At 38.5% G+C, this 14,469-nt stretch overlaps 1 protein-coding gene across 1 annotated transcript in view; it reads right to left on the bottom strand.

Moving 5' to 3' along the window:
- The window catches only part of LOC121437374 (rho guanine nucleotide exchange factor 6-like), a 119,751-nt gene that overhangs the window by 34,080 nt on the left and 71,202 nt on the right, over positions 1-14,469 (bottom strand). The window contains 2 exon segments of the mRNA XM_041637258.1: positions 9,960-10,082; positions 11,973-12,068. Coding sequence (XP_041493192.1) covers positions 9,960-10,082; positions 11,973-12,068 — 219 coding nt within the window.

The following is a 14,469-nucleotide window of genomic DNA, read 5'->3' as shown; positions in this document are numbered from 1 at the left end:
TTTTTAATCTTATGGAATAAATTCCCATTAAGGCATACAAGCCACAAAATTTGTAAGAGGTCTTTGCTGGTTTAAGTACTTCTGACTCAGAATAAGTGGACCAAAGCTCTCACAAACAATTATGGCAGAAATCAGACTGAAAAAAAAAGACTCATTGGCAAACATAGAATAAGTTTCACAGAAAAAGTAGAGTTAAAACAGCAAAAATTAAAAACAGTAAAATTAAAAGAGCAAGGCTAGAGCCCAGAGCTATTGAGAACTGACATCAGAAAGTAGTGTTAAACCAGGATGAAATGACTACTGGAGCCAGCTAGCAGCTCTATGGAGAACTGCTACAGAACAGTGATGGTTATATATTTCCCCCTTCCTCCTTCCCATGTCACTTAGTTGTTGGTTGGATGGTATTTTATAATTAGTTGTTAAATTTATTTTAAGTGACACATAAAAAGTATAAAAATGCACACACCAAACAAAAATAAATGCATAAATAAATAAAATCTTAATTGTGGCCCAAACCAGTTATGCAAAAGGATCACAAAATTCGGAACCTGTCTGGGCTTCAGAGTGAGCCAATTTGGACAATTTAGTGAGATACTCTCTCAAAATAAAAAGTAAAAAAGAGGTCTGGGAATATAGGCTAGTAGTACAATGTTTGTGAATCATGCTTGAGGTTCTAGATTCAATCGTCAGTACCAAAAATGAGAAAAAATGACTATATACATTCAAAATGCTCTAATATCATAATCATGCTACATAACACACCCATTTCTCTACCACGTAGACTAAAAACAAAATTTAAAAATTCATAATTAATTAATTTATTGCTAGATAGACAATAGAAAAACTATAAAATAAGGCATTAAAATTTAGATTATGTGGAAGAATGGAATACATGTATGGACCTTTTGTCAGTATATTTTCTGATTCTTTGGTGTTTCTATTTTCGTGTTAATGATCATGTTGATTGTTATCACTTCAAAATATGTTCTCATCAAAATAGAACATTTGTAACATTCAATGTAACCACAAAAATTCTCTATAGTAGACAAACAAAAAATAAGAAAGGAATCAAAACATACCAAGAGAGTAAGTTACTTAACCACAAAGGAAGAGTATAAGACAGCGAGGCAAGAGGAAACTACAACTGAACTTGAAAACAAGGTACGAAGGGTTGCAGTGCAACCCCACTATTGACAATTACCCGCATGCAAATAGAACGGAATGGATTACCAAAAGGAAGACCCAGCAATGTTATATAGAAGAAACTCTATGACGTGAAGTTAAAAGTGAAGGAGGCTAGATGCTGTGGCTTGTATCTATAATCCCACCACTTAAGAAAAGAAGCCGGGAAGGTTATTGTGAGTTTGAAGTCAGCCTTAGGTATAGAGTACAATTCTGCCACAAAGATGCTCTATACAAATTGAGTCCAGAAGAAAACAGGAATATTCACACCTCCATTACATATAATGTAATGTAGACTTTAAATCTAAGTCTTTAAGAAGACACAAAATAATGATGAAGGGATCAATTCAGTAAAACAATTCCAAGTCCTCAATATATAAAACATATGCAAGTAAATATGTAAAGCAAATATCAGGAAGCCCGAAGAGACAAACTCCAACATAATAACAGCTGGAGACTTTTGCACCCCTCCTTCAGGAGCAGTAGACATATGCAACAAAAGAACATTGGAATTAAATTGCATGCTAGACCAAATGGACCTCATAGGCATGTACAAAACATCCCAGGCAACAGCTGCAGAATATGTTTCTCCTCAGCAGCATACAGAACATTCTCCAAGATACGTCAAACAGCCGGCTACAAAACAAACTAAACACTATGCATTAAAAACTACAAGTCTGCAACAAGAAAAACTTTGGAAACTACACAAATACATGTCAACTAGGCAACTTATTCGTGATCAAGGAAAGATTAAAAAATGATATTGAAACCTTTTTTGAAACAAATAAAAATGGAGACACAACATGCCAAAAATTCTGATACAGAGAAAAAAACACACTAAAAAACAATTTTCATTTCTTTGTTGAGACAGCTGACATCATAGAAATACACAAAGGTCTTTGGAAATTATTATTATACATTATCAAGATATACAGAAGAAATGGACAAATTTTCAATCATATACCTTACCAAGACTAAAACATGAAGAAATAGAACAACTGAACAGACCAATAAAGTAATGACATTGAATTGGGAATAAATCTTCCATCCAAGAAAAGTGTAGGACCAACTGGTTTCACTGATAAATTCTGCTTTTGGAAGGAGAACAAATGCCAGTCCTTTCTAAATTATTCCAAAATATAAATGAGGTGGAAATTATTCAAAGTAGATTTCACAAGGCCAGCATTGCTCTTGTAAAACTACACCAGTATCCATGAATAACAAAGATGTAAAAACCCTCAACAGAATCTTGGAAACTTGACCCAACAGCACATTCAAAAGATTATTCACCATGATTAAGTGAAATTTGTCCTAGGGGTACAGGTAGGGCTCAGTATTCACCAATTAATAAACATAGTATAACCCATCAGTACAATGAAGGGCAAAAACCACATGATTGCTTCATTAAATGCAGAAGAAAGCAATGAATAAAATTCAACTTGCATTCATAATAAAACTACTGGAACAAATTAACTATAGATGCAAAGTACCTCAACATAAAAAAGGCTATATATCTAACCAAACAATTAACATTATACTGACTAGGGAAACACTGGCTGAATTCTTATTTCTCTAAGATCTGAAACAAAACAAAGATGCTCGCTTACACCACTTTTTTTCAACGTTAGTACAAGAAGTCCTAGCCAAAGTAATCAGGAAGAACACAGAAAGGAAGCTCATCCAAACTAGAAAAGAAGGAAGCAGATTGTCAGTGTTTGCAAATGGCATGATAGGCACAGAAAACCTGAAGACCCTAACAAAAAATACTAGAACTAATAAACAAATTTAGTGAAGTTGCAATACAGATAATAAAATAGCATTGCTGGGCACTAATGCTGAATTATCTGAAAAAGAAACCAAGAAAGTAATCTCAACTGTAGCTGTTATAGATAAATGAATTATCTAGGAATAAATTCAGAGGTGAAAGATACCTACAGTGAGTATCATGAAGCACTGTTGAAAGAAAATGAAGACAACGCAAGAAACAAGAAGTCATTATTTATTATTAAAATGCATAGGGCTGATGAGATGTCTCAGTAGATAAAGGCTTTTGCTGTTCAGACTTGACAGCCTGAGTTTGACTATAACTTTTATGTATTTATCAGCTAAAATAAAGTTCATAAAGAGATAAAATAAGAAAATGAAACCAATATCACAATGAAAATTGCTTTACATCCAGCTAATGTGGCTATGATAAAGAGAGACTGAGTTAGGAAGATGGCATAGTAATTAAAGCACTTGTTGCATAAGCAAGATGTCCAGAGTTCAGATCTCCTGAACCCATGTAAATGCTGGGTGGATGTAGTGGTCCTCCTGTAATTCCAATCTCTGAAGGTAGAGATGGCATAGTAATTAAAGCACTTGTTGCATAAGCAAGATGTCCAGAGTTCAGATCTCCTGAACCCATGTAAATGCTGGGTGGATGTAGTGGTCCTCCTGTAATTCCAATCTCTGAAGGTAGAGATAAGTGATCTCCAGACCAAATTGGTTAATCAAACTAGCCAGGCTGTGGAGCTCTGTGTTTAACTGAGAAATTTTGTTTCTGTGTATAAAGCAAAAGAACAAGCAATAAAAAGAATCCTGATAACAAATTTGGGCATCTATAAGCACATTCCCCCACATGCAACAATGCATAGATCTATTCATGCAACACACACAGACAGAGAGAGACACAGACTGACTGACCACAGCATGTATCAGGTTGTAGAAAAAGGAACTCTCCTTTACTGCTAGTAGAACTCATGCAGTAGCTTTGGAAAATGGTCTGATAGTTCTTGCAAGGTTAGACAGAGAGAGAACTGGAGATGTGGTTTGGCTGGTATTACAGTGTCTGTGAGGTCTCAGCACCACAAAGAGAAACAAGATGAAATCCAAGGCAGCTTGGTGGTGCATACCAACAATCCAGTACTTGAGGAGATGAAGGCTGGAGAATCCAGGAGTTCAAGAAATGCAAGCATGAATACATAAATTTGATTTTTTAACACAGCACTATTCATGATCCATCCACTGGTGAGTGCAAGAACAGCATCTATATAACAAAATTTTTAAAAATCTTCATTTTTATTTATATGTATGTTTGTGTGTCCATATGAGCCTATGCTAGTGACTGTAAGACCAGAAGAGGGCATTGAATCCCCTGGAGCTAGAGTCACAGGTATTTGTGAACCTTCTGATGTGGATGCTGGAAAGAGAACTCGGGTCCCCCAAAAGAGCAGTACACACTCTTAACCACTGTGATGTCTCTCCAGAACCCTGTGTATATATTTTTCAATGATATGCTCATAATCTTATAGTGTGTGGAAATTTTTAAAACATGCCAACATCAGGGGAATGAAAATTAAAACTACACTGAGATTCTATCCAATTCCACTAAGAAAGCAAACAGCAAATGCTAGTGTTGTTTTCAGGAAAATGGATGCAAATGGAGATAGTCATACTAAGTGAATCAAGCCATTCTCAGAAAGACAAATATCATTTTTCCTCTCATTTGTGGCTCTCAGATTTTATATAGATTCATAAAACTGTATATATGTACATGAAAACAGAGGTGAAACTATTTAGGGAAATAAAGGGGGCTAACAGGAGAGGGGTGAGAAAAGGAAGATTAGCAAGTATGAAGGAATATGCCTAACATTCAACATATGCTTAAATAAAAACTTTAAAAAAACAAGTAAACTTAATTTGAAAAAAATGCTGGCTAGAGTGGGAAGAAAGAGGAACCTTTACATACTGCTTGTAGGAATATGGGCTAGTGGAGCTACTATGGAACAAATAGTGGTGCTTAGAACTAAAAACAGAGTATGAGTCAGCTCTACTCCTCTTGAGTGGATGCCCAAAGCATCTAAATCGATAGACCACAGAGATACGTGCACACCCAAGCTTATTCACGACAGCCAGGAAACAGAGTCAGCCTAGAGGTTCATTAACAAATGAGTGGATAAAGAAAATATGGTATATGTACACAGTGGGATTTTGTTCAGCCCTAATGAAAGTAGACTGAACTGAAGAAAATTGAGTTAGTGGAAAAAATGTGCTTAGTGAAATAAGCCAGACTCAGAAATCAAAGTATCCCTAGTTTCATTTCATTCATATAGTTGTTGCTATAATAAAATACCCCAAATAAAAGCAATTTAGAGCAGAAAGGGTTCATTTAGCTTATAATTCAAGGTTACTGTCTATTACTATAGGGAAGTCAAGGCAGGAACTTAAACATAACCTCCATGGAGGAACTTAACCTCCACGGAAAGAATAAGTGCACAGATCCTTTCTTGCTCTCAGCTCGTTTTTCTTCATTTATACTCTTCAGAAAACGGTGCCTACGAAAACCAACCTCAATTAATGATCAAAACAATTACCAAAAATCAATCTAAGCTAGATAAATCTTAGGTGATCCTAGATTGTGTCCAGTTAACAATGGAAATGAATTAGTGAAGTAAAGTGTCACATTTCATTTTATATGCAGAATACACCCACACATGCGCACACATGCACACAGATACAAATATGTATGGGACTCAAAGGTAGGTTTGATTGCAGAGAGGGGGGGTCTAAAAGGATAGCAAAGAAGGAAACAGGGTAGTGGAAGAAGATAAATACTGTATGTTATGCTCATACAAGAAGACAAATGAAAGGATATGAACAAAGTGCAAATATATATATATATATTAGATATATCATCATTATGAAATTCATCATTATGCTTGCTACTTAAAAATATAATTGAGCTTCATGGTGGTGACACACACCTTTAGTACTCAGGAGGCAGAGGGAGACAAATCTCTGTGAGTTCAAGGCTAGTCTGGTCTACAGAGCTAGTTCCAGGACAGCTAGGGCTACATGGAGAAATGCTGTCTAAAAAACAAAATGTAATTGAAAAGGCAAAAATGCTAAGTGAAATAATTCATATACAAAAAGTCACATATTGCATGTGTCTATCTACACCATGTCCAGTATAGGCAAATGCCTTGTGATTGAAGAAGCTTAGTATGGTTACCTTTAGTTAATTGGTTTTAGAATATGTGGGGTGACTGTTAAAGAATATGCTTGCAAAAGGTGCTAAATATATTTCAAAATTTATGATGACAATTGCACAATTCTGCAAATATGGGAAAATCAATTCATTATATCCTTTACACTGGAATGAGAAGAATTGAAAGATTGTTGACATTTTATTATTTGTTTTTTGAAATCAGGTCTCATGTAGCCTGAGACAAAGGTCTTGATTTCTCTACATAGCCAAGGACGACCTTGAGCTCCTGATCATCTTGCTTTCAACTCCCAGATGTTGAGATCCAGGTGTTTGTTACTACTTGTGGCTTCAGTGAATGCATTAAATGAGTGAATACTATGATTTGTGCATTACTTCTCAATCTGGGGTACAAAAAATGAAATGATAATATTATATCACTTGAGTTAGGTGGTAGGTTCTTGGGTGCATGTTTCATTAAAATACTTAAAAACTGCATTTATGTTATTCTTTGTGGCTAAAATGTCTATCTTTTTTAAAACATTTTTAGAAACCTGACTGACCTGACTTCTGACTCTACCACTTACCAGTTATGAGTTCTTGGGCACATTGGCAGGCCTGAGCCTGCCAATGACTTATCTGTACGCAGAGGTGGTAATAATAGTAACTTCCTCATGGCCTCTTATAGCCGCATGCCTGGTACATTTTCAATGCTATTATTAGCTAACGTGCCCTTTAAGCAATTGAACCACTTGTGCTAAAATGTCTATGCTAATAGCCACTCTTTTTTAAAATACATTTTTCTCTTCAATTTACTTATGAGGATGATGATGGGGTGGGGGCAGGGGGGGAGAGTGTTTGCATGAGTGAAAGTGGGTACAAGGTCAGAGGAGAACTTTTGGGAGTCAGTTTTCTCTTCCACTGTGGGATTGGGATTGATGGATTGAATTCAGATGGTTAGGTTAGGCCTGTGTGGCAAGCACTGTTGCCCTCTGAGCCAACTCTCCAGCCCAACAAAGTGTGGTCAATGCAATCTCATGTCTATGGTAACTTTGTTTTTTTCGTTTGTTTGTTTTAGTTGTGAGTTTTGAGGAAGGGACTAAAAAATAAGTTAGAACTTTGTGATTTTATTCTTCTTTGTAGCTGAAAACTATTCCTTTGTGTATAAATGCCACATTTTGATTGCCCATTCATCCTCTGATGGCTTGGCACCTGGCTTGACTTCACATCTTGGCTCTTGTGACTGTTACTATGATAAGCCTGCATGTGCAGGTGTCTTTATTGCATACTGACCTTGATGCCTTTAAATACATACTCAAGGGGGGGAAGGCTGGTTTTTTATTTAAAACTGTAGTTTTAAATTTAATTTTTAAAAGAACTTTCATACTTATTTCCATTGTCAAAATATCTGCTACTTCTGAGGGTTAATATCAACTATTTTCTAGCCTGGGTTTGGGACTTCAAGTCTAAGACACATCAAAAGTCTATTCTTTTCCATCTTGAGCTGTGTCCAGAACCCATGACTGTTCTGCATCCAGTCTGTGAAATACAGGCAAAATGAGTCTAATTCAATTGTATTGAGGTAAACTCTTAAAGGAAGTGTTACACAGCTCATAGTAAGTGTTAGGTTCCTTACCACTGCCTGCTGTTTACCCATTTGACCTCTTGAGACTTGTATCACACAGCACCCCAGAAACAGCAGGGTTTGGAGGAAACAGTAATTAAATAGCGAGTAGAAGAAGACATGAAGGATCAGTGACACACAAAGCCTGGAGAAATCTGGGTAAAAGCATGTCATAAATGGGACTACTTCCACATCTCTCACCCTGCACAAAAATACATTCGACAATTGATCCAAGATCCCAACGTAAGACGAAGAACTTTGAAACTGCGAGGAGGAAACCCTGAAGGATAATACAGGCAAGCCCTTTCTGAGGACTCCGTATGCCGGAAATCAAGCGAGAATAGGCACATGCCACTCCGGAGATGTGATTCTTTTTTTTTTTTTTTTTTTTAAAAAAAAAAAAGCCTTCCTCACTGCAAAAGAAACAACTGAACAAAGAGACAGCCCACAGAATGGGAGAGAAATCTTCTCCAGGATGTCAAAGAAATGTTATCTCAAAACTCAGAAGTGCAGTTGCTGTGGGGTTGCCCGACTCGTGCTTTTGCCTTTTCCCTTCTGATATTGGCCAGATCCTGAGCCCACTTTCGCCGGTACTCAAGTTATTCTCACTCCCATGTTCCCTGCCTGCCATGTGTCTGCTTGTATGCCATATGGCTGGCCTCCATGCTGGCTTGGCTCAAATGGCGATCTCTCTCTCCTCTCTCCAACTCCCTCCTCTCTGCAGCTGGTAAGATTTACAGCTTGCTGGCCCTGATATATTTTTTTAACTCTAAGAAAAAAAAATTCTTCAAAAAATAGTCATTAAATTTAGCCAAAGAAGAACTAAGACAATAAATAAATGGACAAATCATCCAACTAAACACTTTCCAAATGGAGAAGCACAAATGGCAAATTTGGGGGGGTAGAATTCAATATTCAATCATCAGGAAGATAAAAATCAAAAGTGTATTGGGATTTCCATCTCACCCTGAGTCAGATGCTTCTCATCAAGAAAGTAACAAAGTTGGTAGATACAGGGAAAAGAAACTGTGTTGTGCATGGCTTATGGGAATATGCCTTAGTCTAGCCACTATACAGAGTAGAAGTTCCTCAAAATACTAAAAACAAAACTATTAGCTGTATTAGCTGTATAAGCCCTTTGTACATAATTGAAGAATTGAAGGCAGCATATAACAGAACTATGCACACTCGTGTTTATTGAGGCTCTTAATTGTAACAGCTAAGCAATGGAATCAGCTTATGTGGTATGTGTGTGTGTGTGTGTGTGTGTGTGTGTGTGTGTGTACCTTTATAGCTATATGTCTACTTATACCTATATATCTTTATATCTATCTATAATAATAAAGGAGCGAATGCTGTTTACAGGAAGTAGATGGAAACAAAGATCAACATGTTAAACGAAATAAATTTAATACCGAAACACAAAAATTTCACTTTTTTCTCATATTCAGGAACTAGAATTAAAGATACACCAGATAGTATGTGTATTTGAGAGGGTGAAGAGGATTGCCAGGAATTTGATGCTAGCCTGGACTATGCACTGATCTGATCCTAAATCAAAACAAAACAAATATCAATCTGAATAGAGTAAACTGACTATCTGTGACTCAAGGGGCAAGAAGTAAGAGAAAAAAGTGGCTATGACCAAATCAAGACATGTGCATATGTGGAAAAGTCACAATGAAGCTTAATAATATGTGCAATCAACATATGTTGATCAAAATGTAAACAATAATGCTTGGTACATGTAGGGTGAACCTACTAACGTTAAAAGGGATTTTACTTAAGCAAAGTCTTTCCTGATTTTTCCTCTACCCTAACCCTAACCCTAACCCCCTAACTTACTATAATACAAAGTTTCCAGCATCCTTTTGACAAACCTCTTGCAATATATGTCTACGGTGTTTCACTTGATAACTATATTTCTCTCCCACAAGAGGTGGGGCCCTCTCTCCCTTAATCACCACCACTTATGCTCATTGGGGTATTTACAAGCTTGTCTATAGTGGGTGCTCAATAAATTATTTGTGGCATTAGTGGATGACCAAGCCATGGGACAATAAATTCAGTCTTGTCCTATAGAACAGAGACAATCGAGAGTTGAACTGGACACCACAAATTCCCAGAAGTCCTCCTGAGCAAGGCTCTCTGAAGAACAACCAAGCGTGGGGAAAGCCAGGACATTACCTGTGCTGAGTGAGCACGTTGACTGCTGAAGGATGATTTGCACAGTAAGCCAGGTACATCGATTTAAAATGAGGCATGAGGTTCAGTAGACAGCCTCCTACTTTGTGCTGGTTTTCTGGAAACCTGTAAGGAAATCATGTCAAGTACAGAATACAAACTGGGAAGTAGAAGGTAAAGATACTTGCAATTGAGCCTAGAAGCAGGTAAATATTTTGATGTATCGCCACAGGGGCTATGTATTTGTTTATTTTTAGGCATACTGGAAGCACTTTATCCCTAGAATATGCAGGTTTTGATCACAGATTAAAATTCTAGCCACCTGACTGGAGAGATGGCCCCTCCAGAGGACTCAGGTTCAATTCCCAGCACCCACATGGTGTCTTACAGCCATCTTTAAATCGTGCATGTGGTGCACAGACATATGCAGGCAAAACACCAATACACATTAAATAAATAAAATTTAAAATTAATCTAATGTACAGGATAAGATTCTCACTTGGAATTAGTAGATAGGACTCTTTGTTTCAAGGACGGTTATATTCAAATTTCTCTGGACATACTATGAATATTCAAATTCACACCAAGTTCAAACACAGACAGAACTGAATTGAACAATGTAACACCCCTTGGACAAATTTCATCTCCATGAAGTTCAGAAAACAAGTAATCCCCCAATTTCCATAGACTGATGAAATCCATCAGTTTTTCCAAGATATACTGGAAAATCAATTTTATACCAGAAATATGCTTGTCAGAAGATCATTACAGTGAAATTTGTAATATAATGTTTACTAATTCAGCAATCAAATAGCCACCAAAACTATGCTGTTGGGGTTGGAGAGATTGCTCAGTGGTGAAGACCACTGGTTTCTATTCCAGAGGACCTGAGCTCAGTTCTCAGCATCCCCCCATACTGGTGGCTCATGACTATCTGTAGTCTCAGGGGATCTAGCGCCCTCTCTGATTTTTGAGAGTACTTCATGCACGTGGTGCACACACATACATAGATTGCAGGAAAAGCACCCATATACATAAAATAAAATCTTTTTAAAAATCATGTTGTGGTTCACACAAGACATATTATACCCTTCCTTTTCCAATTTTGTATGTGTTTCAAGTCAACCTACAACAGATACGATACCAGGAGTTCTATGAAGAAACAGATTGGACATGGTGGTAAGTATTACAATGTCAGAGGCAGAGGTGGAAAGACCCTAACTTCCAGACCCACCTTGGTTACATAGCGAACTTTGGCCCCTGCTGGGACTGAAGACATGGGGTTGGGGTGGGCAAAGTAGGGGGTCAAGGGTGTAGTTCAGGAGTAGAGTGCCTGCTTGGAACACACAAGGCCTCAATCCAAGCAGCCAGAAAGGGAGATATGAAATGAAAGATTTAAATGACTTTTCCAAGTAATCTTCAACACATAAAATAAAAATGTGTTACCAGCATCAAAGCTGCTATCATTGGCACTGCAGAGATGGCTCAGTGATTGAGTATACTTGCAGCTTTTGTAGAGGACCAGAGGTCAGTTGCCAGCACACATGGTGGCACATAACCATCCCTAACTCCAGCTCCAGGGGATCCAACACCCTCTTCTGACCTGGTACACATACATACATGAAGGCAAACCCTCATACAAACAAAGTAAATGGTGCAATTTAAAATTAAATCCAGAAACAGTTTACTAGATGTGAAGTCTTCGCACACATCTGGTGCTTTGACAGTAAACATGACCGCTGTCCTTGTATGGTGGTTGATCTTGATGTTTTTACTTTGTTCTAGGACAATGGGTTGATATTGCAGCAAATACATAAACATCAAGTGCCCTTGTGCCCAACTTAAGCTTATAATCCCCATACTTAGGAGGTGAAGGTGGGAGCAGCAGAAGTTGTTCAAGGTCAGCTTCTACCACATAGGGAGTTCAAAGCCAGTCTGGTCTATGTGACACACTGTCTCAAAACCCGATTAATTTTTAAGTGTAGAAGGAAAGAGCAAAGTCACTGTCTTACTTACTTTGAACATTCTTCCAAGGCTTGGCAGAGCGTCTGTTGGAAGGCGCATACTTCTTCAAAGTTTCCCAATAAACAAGTAAACTCCACAGTACTAAGGCTGAATTTAAAAAAGGACATGATGTTCCAGTTAATAGAATGGAAAGATGTGTCAGCTATCTCGTTGGAGCCCAGTGGGCCGATAGCTTGCGGATAGCTGGCAAGTATGAAAGTCAAAATGCTTGTGTTTTGTCTTCTGCTTTTTTAACTTATGACAGCTCTATGGCACCCTCGTTTAGTTTCCTTCCTCACTTCATCTTTTCGAAGATAACAATAATGATCATATAGAAAGCTGGTGGTCATCAGAGGCATTTAGGTATGTTGTTAAGCCACGAGGAAAACAGCATGTGCTTAAAATATTAAAGCACAAACATAGCAGTACAATATGATTGGGAATAAGTTAAAAATCTGTGGTAAATCTCTTCTAGAGAGAGAAAATAAGAGAGTGACTAAAACATTATGTTAAATAATCACAGAGAGGAGAAGGTACCAAAATTTGCTTTCTCTAAAATGAGAATACGCAAATAACAACTAAAACCATTTTTTGTGAAAGGGAATAGAGGGGAGAAAATAAAACTGGATCTTGTTATTGTTATCTGTCGGATGGAACAGAGTCAAACAGAGGCAAACTGAATGCTTTTGTGCAGGGCATCTACATGAGGAACATTCCCATGCATTGTGCCCTTCCCAAACAGTAAATGATGCTAAGAACGGGAGCCAAACCTCACAAGGCATGCAACAGTCAAGCAAGTGCTTTCCAAACGGGAGCTTCAGTTGCTCTGTGAGCTGAGCACCATGGCCATTTTCTGGCCAAGTGTCATTGTACAGGCAAGGAGACAGGCATAGCGAAGGTGGCGAGCAATCCACCGAACATCAAAGAGCAACGGATAGCGAAGAAAGGGTTATACCAAACATTCTACCTCTAGAAAACACACTCCCAAAAGCATTTGTCTGAAGATTCACTTAAGAGGTGGATGTACTAGCATTCTCTCTCCTATAGAATATATAATCCTGGGACCTCCTTGCAGAGAGGGCTCAGAGGCTAAGAGCACTTGATGCTCTTACACAGGATCCAAGTTCAGTTCCCAGCACCCACATTGAAGTTGCTCACAACTGCCTGTAATTCCAGCTCCAGGGATCTAATGCCCCCTTCTGGCTTCCTGCAGAACCTGTGCACACATGGCATATGCGCACACAGACACACACATAATTAAAAATAAAAAATTAAGCTTTTAAAGAAATGAATTATCAGTCCTAAACGCATGTACATGTGAGGAACACTGAGTGGGTTCAGAGAGACAGGGAGGCATTGGAAGTGGTATAGGAAGGAGTGGAAATGGTGAAAATACAGCACTCACATAAGAAACCCTTGGTGTGGGGGGTCCTTCTGTCTGTGTGTTAGTTTTATTGGTTAATGAATAAAGAAACTGCCTTGACCTGTTGATAGGGCAGAACTTAGGTGGGGGCAGGGGAAACTGGATTGAATGCTGGGAGAAGGAAGGCGGAGAGAGAGAGACACCATGGATCCGCCATTGGAGATAGACGTGCCGAAACTTTGCTGGTAGGTCATGACCTCGTGGTGATATACAGATTAGTTGAAATGGGTTAAATTAAGATGTAAGAGTTAGCCAATAAGAAGCTAGAGCTAATGGGTCAAGCAGTGATTTAATTAATACAATTTCTGTGTACTTATTTCGGTTCTGGGTGGCCGGGATGAACAAGCAGTTCCTAGCAACAAACCCTCATGAATATAAAAATTAAATTAAAAAATATATACAATCCTAAAAAGATGTGGTAAGGCCCACCTGAAATCCCAGCACTTGAGAGGTAGATTAAAGAGGGTCATGTGTTCACCCTGAAGCTAGCCCTAAGCTACATGAGAGATACAGTCTCTAAACAAATTTTAGAAGCATAGACATATTGTAGCTAATTCCTAGGGAAGTATTTGCAAAGAAGTTTTGCTGACTAATCAAAAGGGAAGATCCCAGCAAACATTCCCAGTAACCCTCATAAGGGACAAGTTCCCAGTCCCTGGGCTGGTATGCCCTTTTGAACTGTGAACTGGAAACCCCCACCCACTGTTGTCTGAAGAGACTTTGGCAGCCAATAAGTTTCTCTGGCTACTTCTCTGTTACAGTCCCGGCAAGCAGGGCCCCTGAACTTTCTGCAACCTGCCCGAGAATATATCTAGCCTCTTAGCCATCAGACAGTAAACAGTCTGGCTTGCTCACATCCTTGTGGGGTGAGAAGACAGTCGGAACTGATGGAAACACTCTGACTCCAGCGTGCACATCAAGCTGAGGGTGAGGGCAAAGCTGACCCTGTCTCACCCCTTCTCTCCTTGGTTCAGGGTTGCCAGTTTGTTTCTTCGGCATTTGGAATCTGACCACCCCACCCCCCCACCCCCGTTCAGGATGACTTCTCTGATGGCCCCCTCTTCTGCGGTTCAAGCAAGAAAACAG

The sequence above is a fragment of the Microtus oregoni genome, unplaced genomic scaffold (assembly GCF_018167655.1).
Source record: "Microtus oregoni isolate MIOR12 unplaced genomic scaffold, Mior012 000052F_002, whole genome shotgun sequence".
Lineage (NCBI taxonomy): Eukaryota > Metazoa > Chordata > Mammalia > Rodentia > Cricetidae > Microtus > Microtus oregoni.
The sequence above is the reverse complement of the archived record's forward strand: the minus strand, read 5'-3'. Positions and strand labels throughout refer to the sequence as shown.